The sequence below is a fragment of the Terrapene carolina genome, unplaced genomic scaffold (genome assembly GCF_002925995.2).
Source record: "Terrapene carolina triunguis isolate 2854851 unplaced genomic scaffold, T_m_triunguis-2.0 Scaffold68, whole genome shotgun sequence".
In the NCBI taxonomy this organism is placed as follows: domain Eukaryota; kingdom Metazoa; phylum Chordata; order Testudines; family Emydidae; genus Terrapene; species Terrapene triunguis.
The window spans coordinates 59,473,619-59,486,932 of NW_020664419.1; the positions used below are offsets into that span (position 1 = coordinate 59,473,619).

General features: G+C 40.3%; 1 protein-coding gene across 1 annotated transcript in view; it reads left to right on the forward strand.

The window, feature by feature from the left end:
* Window positions 1–13,314, forward strand: part of FRS2 (fibroblast growth factor receptor substrate 2) — an 85,859-nt gene that overhangs the window by 53,681 nt on the left and 18,864 nt on the right. The window contains exons 2-4 of the mRNA XM_024212666.2: window positions 7,696–7,796; window positions 10,227–10,318; window positions 11,777–11,963. Coding sequence (XP_024068434.2) covers window positions 10,253–10,318; window positions 11,777–11,963 — 253 coding nt within the window. The 5' untranslated portion in view covers window positions 7,696–7,796; window positions 10,227–10,252. The remainder of the gene's footprint in view (window positions 1–7,695; window positions 7,797–10,226; window positions 10,319–11,776; window positions 11,964–13,314) is intronic.

The following is a 13,314-nucleotide window of genomic DNA, read 5'->3' on the forward strand; positions in this document are numbered from 1 at the left end:
CCAAGTTTGGGAAGAACTCCCTCCCCTGAGCAGGGATGCTTCAGGGTGGGCCCTGATCTAGAAGTGAATCACCTCCAGAGAATAGGAGCTTGAGATAATCAGGGAAGGATATTCAGTAGAACTCACTTATTGTCCTAGGGAGAAGTTTATCTTTTACTCACAGTAAATTAAAACAAATCCGCACTATCAGCAAGAACCTTTGTAGCATCAGAAGATGAAGCGTGCAATAGTCCATCTCCCATACATTGAAACAATAAGAACCAGTTCTGTGAGAGAGGAATATTTTGGAAGAGGCAAAAGATTCTTTGTGGTACAAATTTTAGATCTCTGGTCCCTCAGCAAGTCCAGAAGGAGATCATATATTCCAGTTAGAAATACTAAAATCATCATTGCAGCATTTTCTTTCCAAGACTTTGGAATATGAAAATAAACCTCCCAGGGCTCTACTGAAGATATGATTGGGGAGACTTGCCCAGAGATACTTTAGTTTCTGCTACAACAAAGTATCCTTTTTTGAACTTCTAACCTCTACATGGATATTCACAAATGCCATTTCATTCCTTCCTTCTACTGAAAGGGATACACGTTTACCCTAGTCTGGACAGTCTTCTCATCATATTACACTGGACCCAGCCGCCATTGATAAAAAGTCTTCAGAAACATGGCTTTGAGCAAACAGGTTTGAAGAGCCAATTACAGCCTTCACAAAACTCTAGCATCTAAGTTATTGTCCGGGACAATCTTTATTTGGAGGCGGCAGGAGGGAGAGAAATGAAAATAGTGTCTTATTTGCCAAACATTAGCACATCTCTCATAGGAAAAATCTGACTCCGCTCCTGGGCTAGTTGGTCTTGTGTGTATGCCTGGCACAATTCTTGCTTCGCTTCGAGACAGCAATTGCAACAAAATAGTATATAAAGTTCTTGGTCCAGATCCAGTATTGGTATCTCAATGAACTCATTCTTAATATTATTTAACAGCTGCCTGATGTTGGGTCTGGAGGAACTGGTCATCTGCACAGATACCAGACCCCATGTAAGGGGAACATAGCTGGACTCCTAGTTGACTTGGGAGAGGAATATAGCCCAAAAACGAGACATGAAGTATAACCTGTCTCGTTCTGTGGGCTGTCAAGCTTACTCCTGCATTTCCAGCATTTTTGATTCTTTGGAAACATAGTTTGTATGTGCCTGCTAAGACTGAAGATCTTCAGCCCTGCTGGGAGAAGTATTCTTGCTTGTGCCCTCGGCAGAAACATGCATGTATGCTCACTTGCTCTCCCTCCCTCCCCCCATGGTTCTGCACAAAGAAGGAAAGTCGGCATCTGAAGATGCACTTAGAACCAAAGGAATGCAGTTTAGATCAGCTAGCCTTTCTGTGCTTCACGGGTCAGGCTTAAAGCCTATTCATGAACCCATTTACATCCAACTTCAGTTGGAAAGCCAAGAGGTATCATGTGAGCTGCACACTCAAAAGCGGAGGCTGTGGTCCCCATATCTATGAAAGTGGGCTAAAAGTCTCCTTTCTTTGTTTTGTTTTGTTTCCTTCCTATCCCCAATCTCCTGCAGCCACTGAGGATCAAAATGGTAACAGATTGTGAAGGAGCAGACTACAGTGATTACACCTCATTAACCCTCACGCCTTGGTTCCTAGACCTGACCCATTGGAACCTCATCTCAGACCCCACCCCTGCTTCTTGTGCCCCTCCCCCTTCGACCCAATACTGCAACAGGGACCCATCTTGAACCAATATCCAGTGCTGCCTAGTCAGTCAGCTGGGAAGCAGATAGAATGAGCATCTGTAATTCTTTCCTAAGAAGTTGATAAACATTCTCCTAGAGAGAGAAGGTGGGTGAGGTAATATCTTTTATTGGATCAACTTCTGTTGGTGAAAGAAACAAGCTTTCAAGCTACACAGAGCAATTCAGGTCACATTCTGGGGTACAATCCAGCCCAGTGAGGGTTTGTCACTGCCTGCCCTGTAACCATGAGTGCCTCAAAATGCCTTTCTGCTGTAGCTCTCTTGACGGGGCGTTTCAAGCCAGCACACAAGCACGCACCGAGTAGCTGTGTTAAGAAGCTCGGGTTCAGCGCTCTAATTCCAGTAGCCTGCTTGTTACACCACTGCCACTCTGGCTTCCATCAGCCTTGGTTACATCTGGGAAGAAGAGCTCTGTGTAGCTCAAAAGTGTTTTTTTTCACCAATAAAAGATACTGTCTCACCTACTTTGTGTCTCTAATGTCCTGGAACCAGTGTGGCTACAACAATGAGCATTAGCCTGCTAAACCCAGGGTTGAGAGTTCAATCCTTGAGGGGGCCATTTAGGGATCTGGGGCAAAAATCTGTCTGGGGGTTGGGCCTGCTTTGAGCAAGGGGTTGGACTAGATGACCTCCTGAGGTCACTTCCAACCCTAATAGTCTATGAATTCTATAACAGTGCAAAAAACATTCTCCTAGCATTTTGGAGGAAATTCACAAATGATGTCTGTGTATCATATCATGTGGTGTTTATATATTGATGTTACAAGGGATACATATCAGGGAAAGTCAGATGACGCAAAGGACAGTGTTGGTGTTTTTTTTTTTTTTTTGCAAGACACCCTGACCATGGATGTCAAGGTCAACACTTTTTTGTTTTAGAACAGTGGTCCCCAAACTTTTCATGGTTTTCCCCCCCTCCCGCCCAAGCTGGGGCCAGAAGCGGGGCCACTGCTCCCGGGGAGAGGGGCGGGTGCGGACAAGGGTAATGGGGGGCCATGGCTGAGGTCAGGAGCGGAGCCAGGATTGGGGAGCTGCGGTGGTTGGAGGCCAAGACTGGGAGTGGGGCTGGGGCAGGGCTGGAGCAGAGCTGGGGATGAAGAGGGGTTGGGGGGCACTCCCTCCCTGCCCCCCGTGGGGGCTGGCCCCAGGCCCCATTGTGACCCTTGAATGTTCCTCCATGCCCCTCTGGGGGGAGACCCCCACAGTTTGGGGACCACTGTTTTAGAAAGACAAGTCAGTTTCTGTTGGCATATTGCACTGTAAGAAAGGCATAAGAATCTCTCATTATTGCCATATAATAGATTCCTAACAACCGCCACTTTTATCAGTCCTCTGGCAATATGCAGGCTCTTGGCATGAATTTAATCTATGTCCTACAAGTTCTAATAGAACTACCTTTCAGTCTCACAGTTGGGTAGGTGCCTTTCCCTTCTCACTCAAAGTATCTTGCTTATTCACCACTTTCTTGTCCAAGAGAGTTTGTTTTTTGGTAGGATCTTGATGAAACCTGACTTATACTTTCTCTCAAACGTGGTTTTGTGAATTAGCCAGCCCTCCATCCCCAAGGTCACTACAATCTTTCTTATATAATAGGACGTTTTATATTGCCCTTCTGGTTGAATCCAGACATCCTAAGGAAGTAGAAATGCATTAAGTTAGATGTGAACAGAGCCTACAGATAAAGATGTTCATAGCAGAGGCATTCAACACTCTTCTCCTTTTGTTTCTGTGCACTCTGTGAAAAGAGTAGTGACTTTTTTGTGGATGGAAATCTTAAAAGGAAATCCATAAGGCTGCTACAGGGTTTTCCATCAACTTTTTCAGACACTAGAGTTGACCTCCTGCAGCATTTGGTAGAAGGGTGTTAAGGATTACTGGGGTACCCTGTTCTGTAAATTCCTTTTTAGTTCTACAGGAGTAAATGGAATCCTCCTTCCCAAGGGATTATTTGCTGCTTCCCACTGTGAAGACTCTTGATATGGAAGGGACTGGAAGGGAAAATTCTGTCTTATCCATGAATTCTCATTCGAGGAACCTCCATGTTGCAGTCTGACTCTCCCTCAGAGAATTGATTAATGTCCAGTTCTCCCCCTTCCCCCGACTATTGTTTCAAGCCTCTTAAGAAAGTAAACAGAAGAAGGTATTCTTCCAGGAAATTTCTAAATTTCTTGTCAAGGCTCTGCTGCAAATGGTTTGTGTTGACTAGCACTTGCAAACTTTTATATAGATTCCAAAACTGGAAAAAAAATATTCTCCAGAATGATCGTTAGTTCTTCCTGAGGTGTGCCGAAGCCCATGCTCAGGGAAGAGATTTAGTATGCTTCTCCTTGCCATAGAGATGGGGACTGCCCTACTACAAAGACCTGACATGGAGGGTTCTAGAAAGAAAACTCACAGGTAAGACTGAATTTTCCCTTTCCAGTGAAGGGACTTGAAATACTGTACACTAAATTTGGAGTCTGAACAGGTTGCAGACTCAAAAACTTGTTTTTTCTTGTTTCAAGAATTTAGAAAAAATAACCGGCCTTGTTTGTTCATTCCCTTACATAATTCATTGTTGGTGTTACCACTGGTATTTTCAGCAGAATTCTTCCTTTAAATCAGTGTTTCCCAATCTTGGGACACCGCTTGTGTAGGGAAAGCCCGGGCCAGGCCGGTTTGTTTACCTGCTGCGTCCGCAGGTTCGGCCAGTTGCGGCTCCCATTGGCCTGGAGCAGTGAACTGTGGCCAGTGGGAGTCGCGATCTGCCGAACCTGCGGACGCGGCAGGTAAACAAACCGTCCCGTCCCGTCAGGGGCTTTCCCTACACAAGCGGTGTCCCAAGTTTGGGAAACACTGCGTTAACTAATTGACAGCAGTGTTTTTTTCACATACTTGCCCAGGATTTTAAAATGATTTCCAGTTTTAAAAGTCAAGTTATGATTTTACCAAGAAGAATCTGAAAGAAGAAAAATATGTTTAGTCATCTGCTTTGTGATCGTGCTACAGTAGCATACTTAATTTAACCTGAAAAGTGAGCAAACCAGACACTTAATAAAAATGTGATAAAATGACAGTTTACTCGGTAGCTAAAAGAGCAGTTTTGTAACGTGAGTTTGAAAATTATTTGAGGTATTATTGTATTTCAGTTTAAGTAGAAGTAACTGTCCAGCAGGCAATGACTTGAATTCACTGCCCAGAGGGGACGCCATGAAATAAAATTCTTCCCAGGTTCAATCCACATCACAAACATAACATGTTTTTCCAGTTATTCAACTTTCCTCCTTCAAAATCTCAAGGATTTATCTTGAAGCTTCAAATGCAACTAATTTCCAAGTTTTTGTTTAATGAGCTGGCCTTAGAATTAAACTATGGTGTTTAAGTGGGACTACAAATAGAATGTAGTCCTTTTCTTGTTTTGACAACAGGCAGTTGTGAAAACCCAGTTAAGTATTTCTGAAGCCTTTGACCATAGTAGTACTACTGCAACTGAAAATTCTTAATTGTAACATTCAAGGAGTGCTTGTAAGCTTTTTGGCATTGCATGTTAAATATTTGCTTTCAACTCTGGTACAAATGTAGTAAATTAATTGTTGGCTAACTAGTTTAGAGTTTAGACAAACCATGACTTTCATTTTACTGTTTTAATATGATACTTATTTTGAGGAAAAAAATATTTAGGAATGGGAAGAATTAAAACTGTTTGAGGATTTGATCCTTGTTCTATTACATTTGTATTTTCTTGGATTTTAGTACCCAGGTATCCCAGCATTAGTTATATTATTTAAATGTGTACTGTAATGTAAATTAGTGATCTCAAAAACATTGTTTATCCAGTATCTCAAATTAACTGTTAAGGAAATGCACGTGTTGGAAAAAATAGTTTGTTAGCTTCATTCTCTTCACTCTTTTTGGCCACAAATTTGCAATCCTAATGGAGTTCCTAAGTTTAAAAACCAACAAACAAAAAAACCTCACACATCTCACACAGCTGGGGGTTTTGTGGAAAAATGTGATTGTGTAATTTAAAACTGTATCATAATGCATGAATGCAAGGTGGCAAGATGAAATGATATCAAGATTAGAAGATGAGACGCATGGGGGGCAGAGGTAGTGAAGTTTATGTAGTCTAGTAAAGAAGATTGTGAGGAGGACATGAGTTTACAAATAACTAAGTTACAGTGAAAGCTAGAGTAGGCAGACTTCAGGTTGGGTGTTAGGCAGTTGTCCCTGAAAGAGCAATTTGAATGGAAAATTTAATGCAATTATATAAATCATTTATACATCCTCACTTGCTGCAAGGCTTTGATATTGACTACCACATGTCTTCGAGGCAACAACATAGCCATGTTAACCATGTTTGCACTATATAAATTTCTTTCAGTGTGTTTGTGTGTATACACACACCTAAATGTACAGCATATAAACTGTGATCATCCTACATCTCTGCACAATTCATATTTTATTGAAGTTCAGCAAAGCTTGTGCAGTTTTGTATGTAATTGTAGTGTCTTAAATGTGATCACTCAAGTTTTTGTTATAGTCTAATGAAAAACAAGCAGTGTTATGATACTCTGCTTTTGAATGTCCACTGTGGCGACTTTACTTTTTAATCTATATAATTTAAAGATGGGGTCATCCATACTATCCCTAATTATTAATTTGTATTACCGTGGCACCTAGGAGCCTTGCCATGGATCAGGACCCTGTTGTGCTAAGCACTGTAAAAATACAGGAAAAAAAGACAGTCCCTGTCCCAAAGAGCTTACAATCTAAGTTACACAGCAGATGTCTAAAGATATATAAATGAGTACAAGGGAACAATGAGACAGCATTGGTCAACTTGATAAACAGTGCCACCAACAGCCTAACCATTGTCAAGTTTTTGTAGGCATCACATCAAAGGAGAGTTTCAAGGAGGGAGTTGAAAGTGGTTAATGGGGTAGCTTTACAGATGTTCCCAGGGGGTACCTCCCAAGAGTGAAGGACAACATGGGAGAAAGCACAAAGGTGCTTGTTTGAAAACAGGTGGGCAGTGGAAGTTGGCATCATGGCCCAATTGAAGGCGGGAGTCAACCTTTCAATAGTAAGTGAGATGATCATTCGTGAAGGGCCTTGTAAGTGAAGACAAACCGCTTATGTTGTGATAGAGAAGGAGAACCCAGTGGAGGGTTGCAAGGAGGGTTGACATGCTAAGAATACCCATTGATACTATCCTACACGTTCTGTAGGACAAGGAATAAGAGACATACATGCTCCTCTGTGCAGCCTCCCCAGTGTGTCTGTTAGCTCCTGCTATACACCATGTGTCTGTGTATCAGGTACTTCCCTTCTCTCAAGTAGTTGAGGTGTGGGTAGCGAGTGGGTATAGTCCCCCATTGCAATGGTTCTCAACCTTTCCAGACTATTGTAGTCTTTTCTGGACTCTGAATCCCAAACCCCACCGCCTGGGGCTGAAGCATGTAACTTAGCTGTGCGGGGCCCCCTGTGGCGTGAGGCCCAAGCAGTTGCCATACTTGCCACCCCCTAATGCCAGCCCTGCACTTTGAATCCCACCATAACCTCTCCCGTGACTCCTCTGGGGCTCATGACTCCCAGGTTGAAAAACACTGATCTAGATGAATTGACGTAACCCCTGGAAGATCTCTATGTACCCTGGTTGAGAACCACTGCTCCAGTGCACCAGTATTAGCAGATTTCTTCTCCCTGCAAGCAAGATGGGAGCAGGAAATGTATTGTGACTCTGAGACCCTGAGGTCCTTCTGGGGCAGCACCGTTGTGCAAAGATTTGCCTCTTACACAAAACTGTACCTAAAGCAGTCTAGCCCTATACAATGCCTCCAAAATACAGTGTTGACTATGTATAAATGCACATTAATAGCAAGTTTTTGCTGAAGGAAAGTATGTATAAAGACAAGTTGTTCAACTTTTCCCCTCCTCACTTATATTTTTAGTTCAAGTGGTTGCTAATGTGAGAAGACAACATGCCATTTTGAAGTATGACAGAAGTCCTGATGCTGCAGCAGAGGCTAGGAATATTAATGGCCAAATCTAGGTGAGTGAATTTAGTTAAGTTCTACCAGTTCTCAGGCTTCCATACTGTGGGCCTTTTAACCTCAATTCCACACGGTCCCTGAAATAGCTTTAAGTGCTCTGTGTCCTAAAACATTAAGGAGGCAAAACCATAAACTCCTCTGACTATTGGATTATATTTCCCTTCTCCCTTTTTGTATATCTATTTATTTCCTCTTCGTGGGGGGGGTAGTGTTGAAAATTAAGTACCAGATCTCTTCACTTCATCTGCAACTCCCATTGCTCTATATGTGCAAGTCACACTTCCCCATTGTAACTGAAACAGCTCTGCACCCATCTGGAAGTGCTCTGTGGACCACAGAGCGAGCCCTTCTGTTGTAAATGTGTTTATTTGTATTAACTTTAATATCTATCTGCATTATAGCTACCTTTCATAATTGTTTTCAATAATACTTCCTCAAAATAAATGAGCAGCATCAATAGACTACAGCAGGGGTTCTCAAACTGGGGGTCGGGACCCCTCAGGGGGTCACGAGGTTATTACATGGGGGGGTCATAAGCTGTCGGCCTCCACCCTAAACCCTGCTTTTCCTCCAGCATTTATAATGGTGTTAAATATATAAAAAAGTGTTTTTAATTTATAAGGGGGGGTCGCACTCAGAGGCTTGCTATGCAAAAGGAGTCACCAGTAAAAAAGTTTGAGAGCCCCTCCCCCAGTTCCAGTGTCCCTGGATGAGCTTCTGTGCTATGTCTCCAAGGGCACTCCCAATACTGGGATGCTTTGAAGGCTGGAGAGGTCCCTGATGTAGCTCAGACATCCCTGGGGCCTGTCTAAGTTAGGGCAGCCTTCCAGAGCTGCCCTAGGGACTTGTTGTGCTGCCTGCTACTGGGACACGTCCTGGTGCATACTCCTTATAACTGGAGTTTGCGTAAGGATCCATAGGCTATCTCCATGGTGCCTGTGCTGGGGAAACTCTCCCTGAGCCAGAACTGGGCCTTTTAGAGCCTTTTGGCCCAGTGTGGATAGTTTGGAGAGGGGTGAGGGTCTCACCAAGAAACGTTTCCAAATGTTGTCATGGGAATTCAATTCACAGCTCAAATGAGTCTATTTGGTTACTGCAAGTTTTACTTATGGCAGGATTCTTACAACTTTGTATGGACATTTTTTTTTCCAGTCAAATTGTTAGAAAATAATTTTAAAAAATGGCATGTTATCATTATGTAATGTTTTAATATTTTTATAACAGCTTGTGTGACTGCTGCAAAATACGTCAGACATTTGTCATCTCAAGGAGAAATATTAGTGCATTTGGTTTTGTTGTGTCAATGAGATGTATATATGGTTAGTGGCTGTTATTGGGGTGTCTGAAAATTAATTTTAAGTTTAAAAAGGGATTTAAATTAAATCGGTATATTTTTAAAAAGAAATGTATTTAAAATTGACAACCTATCCTAAACTTACTAAAATCTATTAAAAATCATTTAATTAAAAAAAATCAGTCCATATTAGATGCTGAAGTTTAAAAGGTAGTCAGAACACTGACTTGGAGAAAGTCACTGATTAAATACCTAGAACCAAAGTGTGTTGAAATGTGAAACCAACTCTTGATAGCAGTAGTCTCTTCTGCAGATAGAGAGAAAATATTTTCTTCAAATCAGTTTATTCAACTAGTTTTAGTTCAGTGACAAGTTCATTCAAAGTTAAGAAACTGGTTGGGAATCAAAAAAGCAGGAAAACTTGTTTTCCTCTTCCAATCTATGAACAAAAATAAGATATGAGAGAGTGAGATCGACTAGTTTTAAAATCTTGAAAGACATGGTGACCAGAAACTATTAGTTCAATTCACTAACTACAAGTACTTATTTTGTTTAATCAAATTTAAATACAAAACATGTTTTGGTAAACTTACTTTTCCCCTTAGATATCTATCATATTCAGGGTAGTTTTACTTAATCAAAAACAGAATTTTAAAATTTTATTAATTGAATTGCAATTTTCGTCCAAATACAACTTGACTCAAATCATGAGTAAAATATTAATCTAGTAAATAAATTCATCATTAACTATTTTCTAACATAATGTAATGTAAAAATTAATCTGAAATGTTAAGCTATATAATTGCTTAAATAAATATGAACAGATATAATTTATACTCCTGATTAGCAACAAGTACCAAATTTAGTGTAAAAGCTATATTTAGTAGTTGCAAATTAATGTGTTTTTAATGATTACATCAACCAGTAAGAACCATCTTTGTTAGGAATATAAAAAGAAAAAAAAAAAAAAAAAAAGAAAAAAAAAAAAAAGACCTTAAATCAAGCTTTCCTGCTTGCTGATTTAAATCATGATTAAAATTGTTGATGTAAATGTCTTTGATTTAAATCAATCCACCCTGGGTATTCTTGGGTTCCCTTCCCCCAAGTAAATTACCACTTTCTTTTTTGGCTCTAGAGAGTACATGGTCTTCTAAAGAAGCCATGGGTAGCTGCTGTAGCTGTCCAGATAAAGAGACTGTCCCAGACAACCATCGAAACAAGTTTAAGGTAAGCAGTTGATTTTTTGTGTTGCAAACTATTTTGTCATTCCCTTGCAAAATAGAATCCAGATATAAGAATTGGAATGAAGAAAGTGTTTGTAATGTTTATGAAAATCAAGCCATCAGAGACTTACCAGTTTATATGGCTAAGAATTCTTCTTTATCCGTAAGGAGCCCTATATTAGGTCCAGTAAAAGGACTATTTTAAACATGTCTGGTTTTGAGTAGTGATGGATATTCATAGACCTTTGGTCGTCTGTAAGGTGAAAAGCCATGCGTCTTAGGCAATTCTTGGGTGGTGTATCTCCATTTAAACAGAAGGTCAGTATTAATGTAACATTTTTGAGAAAACTTGCTTTACTTGAAGAAGTAGTAGTGGTATTTCCAAGTCCTTGTTGTCACATGCAAAGAATTCCTAGGAGTTTTAGGCCTGCAGATACTTTTATGCATGAGCTTAACCTTAACCATAAGTAGTCCTATTGACTGCAATGGTCTCATGTTGCCCAGTTACACAAGATTGATATTTGATTTTCTGTCCCAGTCTGTCTCACCGAGATCCCAGGAGAATGAGGGCGAGTGGCTGTACTTTCCATCATGAACAGTGACTCTTGCAGACAACTTAAGGGGATGCTGTTAAATACCACATTAATGTCTGGACATTTTTATTTACTTTTGTTACAAATAGCACCTAATAACCGAAAGATCAGAGACTTTATTTCTGTTTTTTCAATTTGTGCTTTGACAGCATTTTGTTTGGTAGTCAGTTTCTCTTTTCCCCCTATACAGTTAACTTCTCTGTTGTTTGTGTGAGTCTTTTACTTAAAAACCAGGGAGAGAAAAAAGAGACTATTTGCGAAACCACAGAAAATGTCAGGAGCCTCAGTGGCAGGTGAAACAACTTCTCCTTTTAAAAAATTGACTAGATTTCAATTTGACAATATCTCTTTTTAAGAAGAAAATTAATTCTAACCAGTTTTTTTTAATTGAGTGAGGAGTGGTTAGGACAAAAGGCACTGAAATAGGGGCTATTACACTGTGAATAAATGTGGGAATTGTCCAAGTTCTATCAGGGATAAAGAGGGTGCTGTGACAGTTTTAATGGGCACATTACATATAAAAAATACAGACTTAGATTTTATTGGACTTACCCTTTCTGCTTCAAACGTCTGTAGTGTTGAGGTAACAAGTTACAGTAATGATTTGCGCCTTTTGATACACACTGCTTTAAACATACACTTCTTTTTTTAAAAAAAGAGGCAAATACTCTCATCTAGAGAATTAGCACTTCCTGACTTGCTCTTATACAAAAATGTTTTATTTTCAAAAATAGTTAAACCTGTAATGTTTTGTATCTCACCAGCAGCTATAAACTCTTTTTTCAAATTTGTATTTGATGGGTCAGATGTTGTATGTTAATGAAATGTCCAAGAAGCTTATATAATGGTATATAACTCTTATTTTAAAGGTCATTAATGTAGATGATGATGGTAATGAACTGGGTTCTGGCGTAATGGAACTTACAGATACAGAACTAATTTTATACACCCGTAAACGGGATTCCGTAAAATGGCACTACCTCTGTCTCCGTCGCTACGGCTATGATTCAAATCTCTTTTCTTTTGAAAGTGGTCGACGATGTCAAACTGGACAAGGTACGTAGCACCTATATGTGTGTGTATATATAAGTATTTTAGCAACCTATTTCACAAGTCTGTAAATGAAATGCAGCTCACTCAGTTTTGCCTTCTTGAGAGCAAGAATGGAAAGAGTGGGTTTTTTCTTCTTGAATGTAGGCATCACAGAAAAATCTTATAAGTAGCACTTTGGGGAACAGTTCTGGTTAAATGGCCAGCATTTTAAATAAGGTGCGCCTGATTGCTGTGGAGCAGTTTGTCTGCACTATATGAAAGAAGATCTGGGAGACTTCTAGTTTCTGAAATCACCAAAGACTTGGAATATTTTGTACTCCTTTGCTGAGATCACTAATCAGTTTAGGAGCTGATTTAATGGGTTTTGTAGAGGGTTGCAGCCAACTCTCCTTGCTCGAAGTGTTGACTTTTCTGATGTTTCTCATTTTGGGGAAGGAGAAATCTAAAAATGAAGATTTCAGAGAAGCCTTTCTGAAAACTAACAGATTATTTTAGCTGAATTCATCATTACACCTGTTATGAGGGCAGCAAGTGGTGGCGGGGGGGGGAGAGGGAGGTATAATAAACCTGAGCACTTGCATGATCAGGTCTGTCTGCCTTGTTTATTTTTAAACGTAGTATTTAGAACACATACTTGCATTTTCTATCCTTCTCCCTTAAAAAAAAATACAATTTTTTTATAAAAGCCAAAACATCAGTGAAATCATACTTTTTCCTAAATTCTGTTTTTATTTTAAATATGAAGCACTTCATTTCAGCACATTTGAGAAGAATGAGGGAAAGGTGGCTCCTACTATTCCATTCCCTTAATCCTGAGCTGACTGGGGAGTCAAAATGGCTCCCAGTTGAAGGGCCAAACAGCTACACTAAGTTACACCCACTGCAGCAGTCCCTATATGACAGCTGCACTGGTCAAGGAACAGGTGAAGTACCGTGTGCTCCATGACACCATTTCTATGCTTCCCTATCCCTGACGCACCACCTTCATAAAGGTATTGGGATGGTGGCTACCCCATCTCCGACGTTCAAGAATTCCTCTATGTCAAGGGGAATCTATGGCTACCCGTTCATTGCAGCTTCTTGCAGCACAGTGCAGCCAGACGGGCTGGAGATCTGGCTTGAAGTGTTGATTAACTTTACCTTTTTAAAAAGCAACCACTGTTTAAAGCAGGTGAGAGTAGTTGGAGTCACCCATTTTTACTATTTTGTTAGATTAAGTTGCATTCTTAATCGCCCTTAACATTGTTTACTCGAGTATCAGGGGGTAGCCGTGTTAGTCTGTATCTACAAAAACAACAAGGAGTCTGGTGGCACCTTAAAGACTAACAGATTTATTTGGGCATAAGCTTTCGTG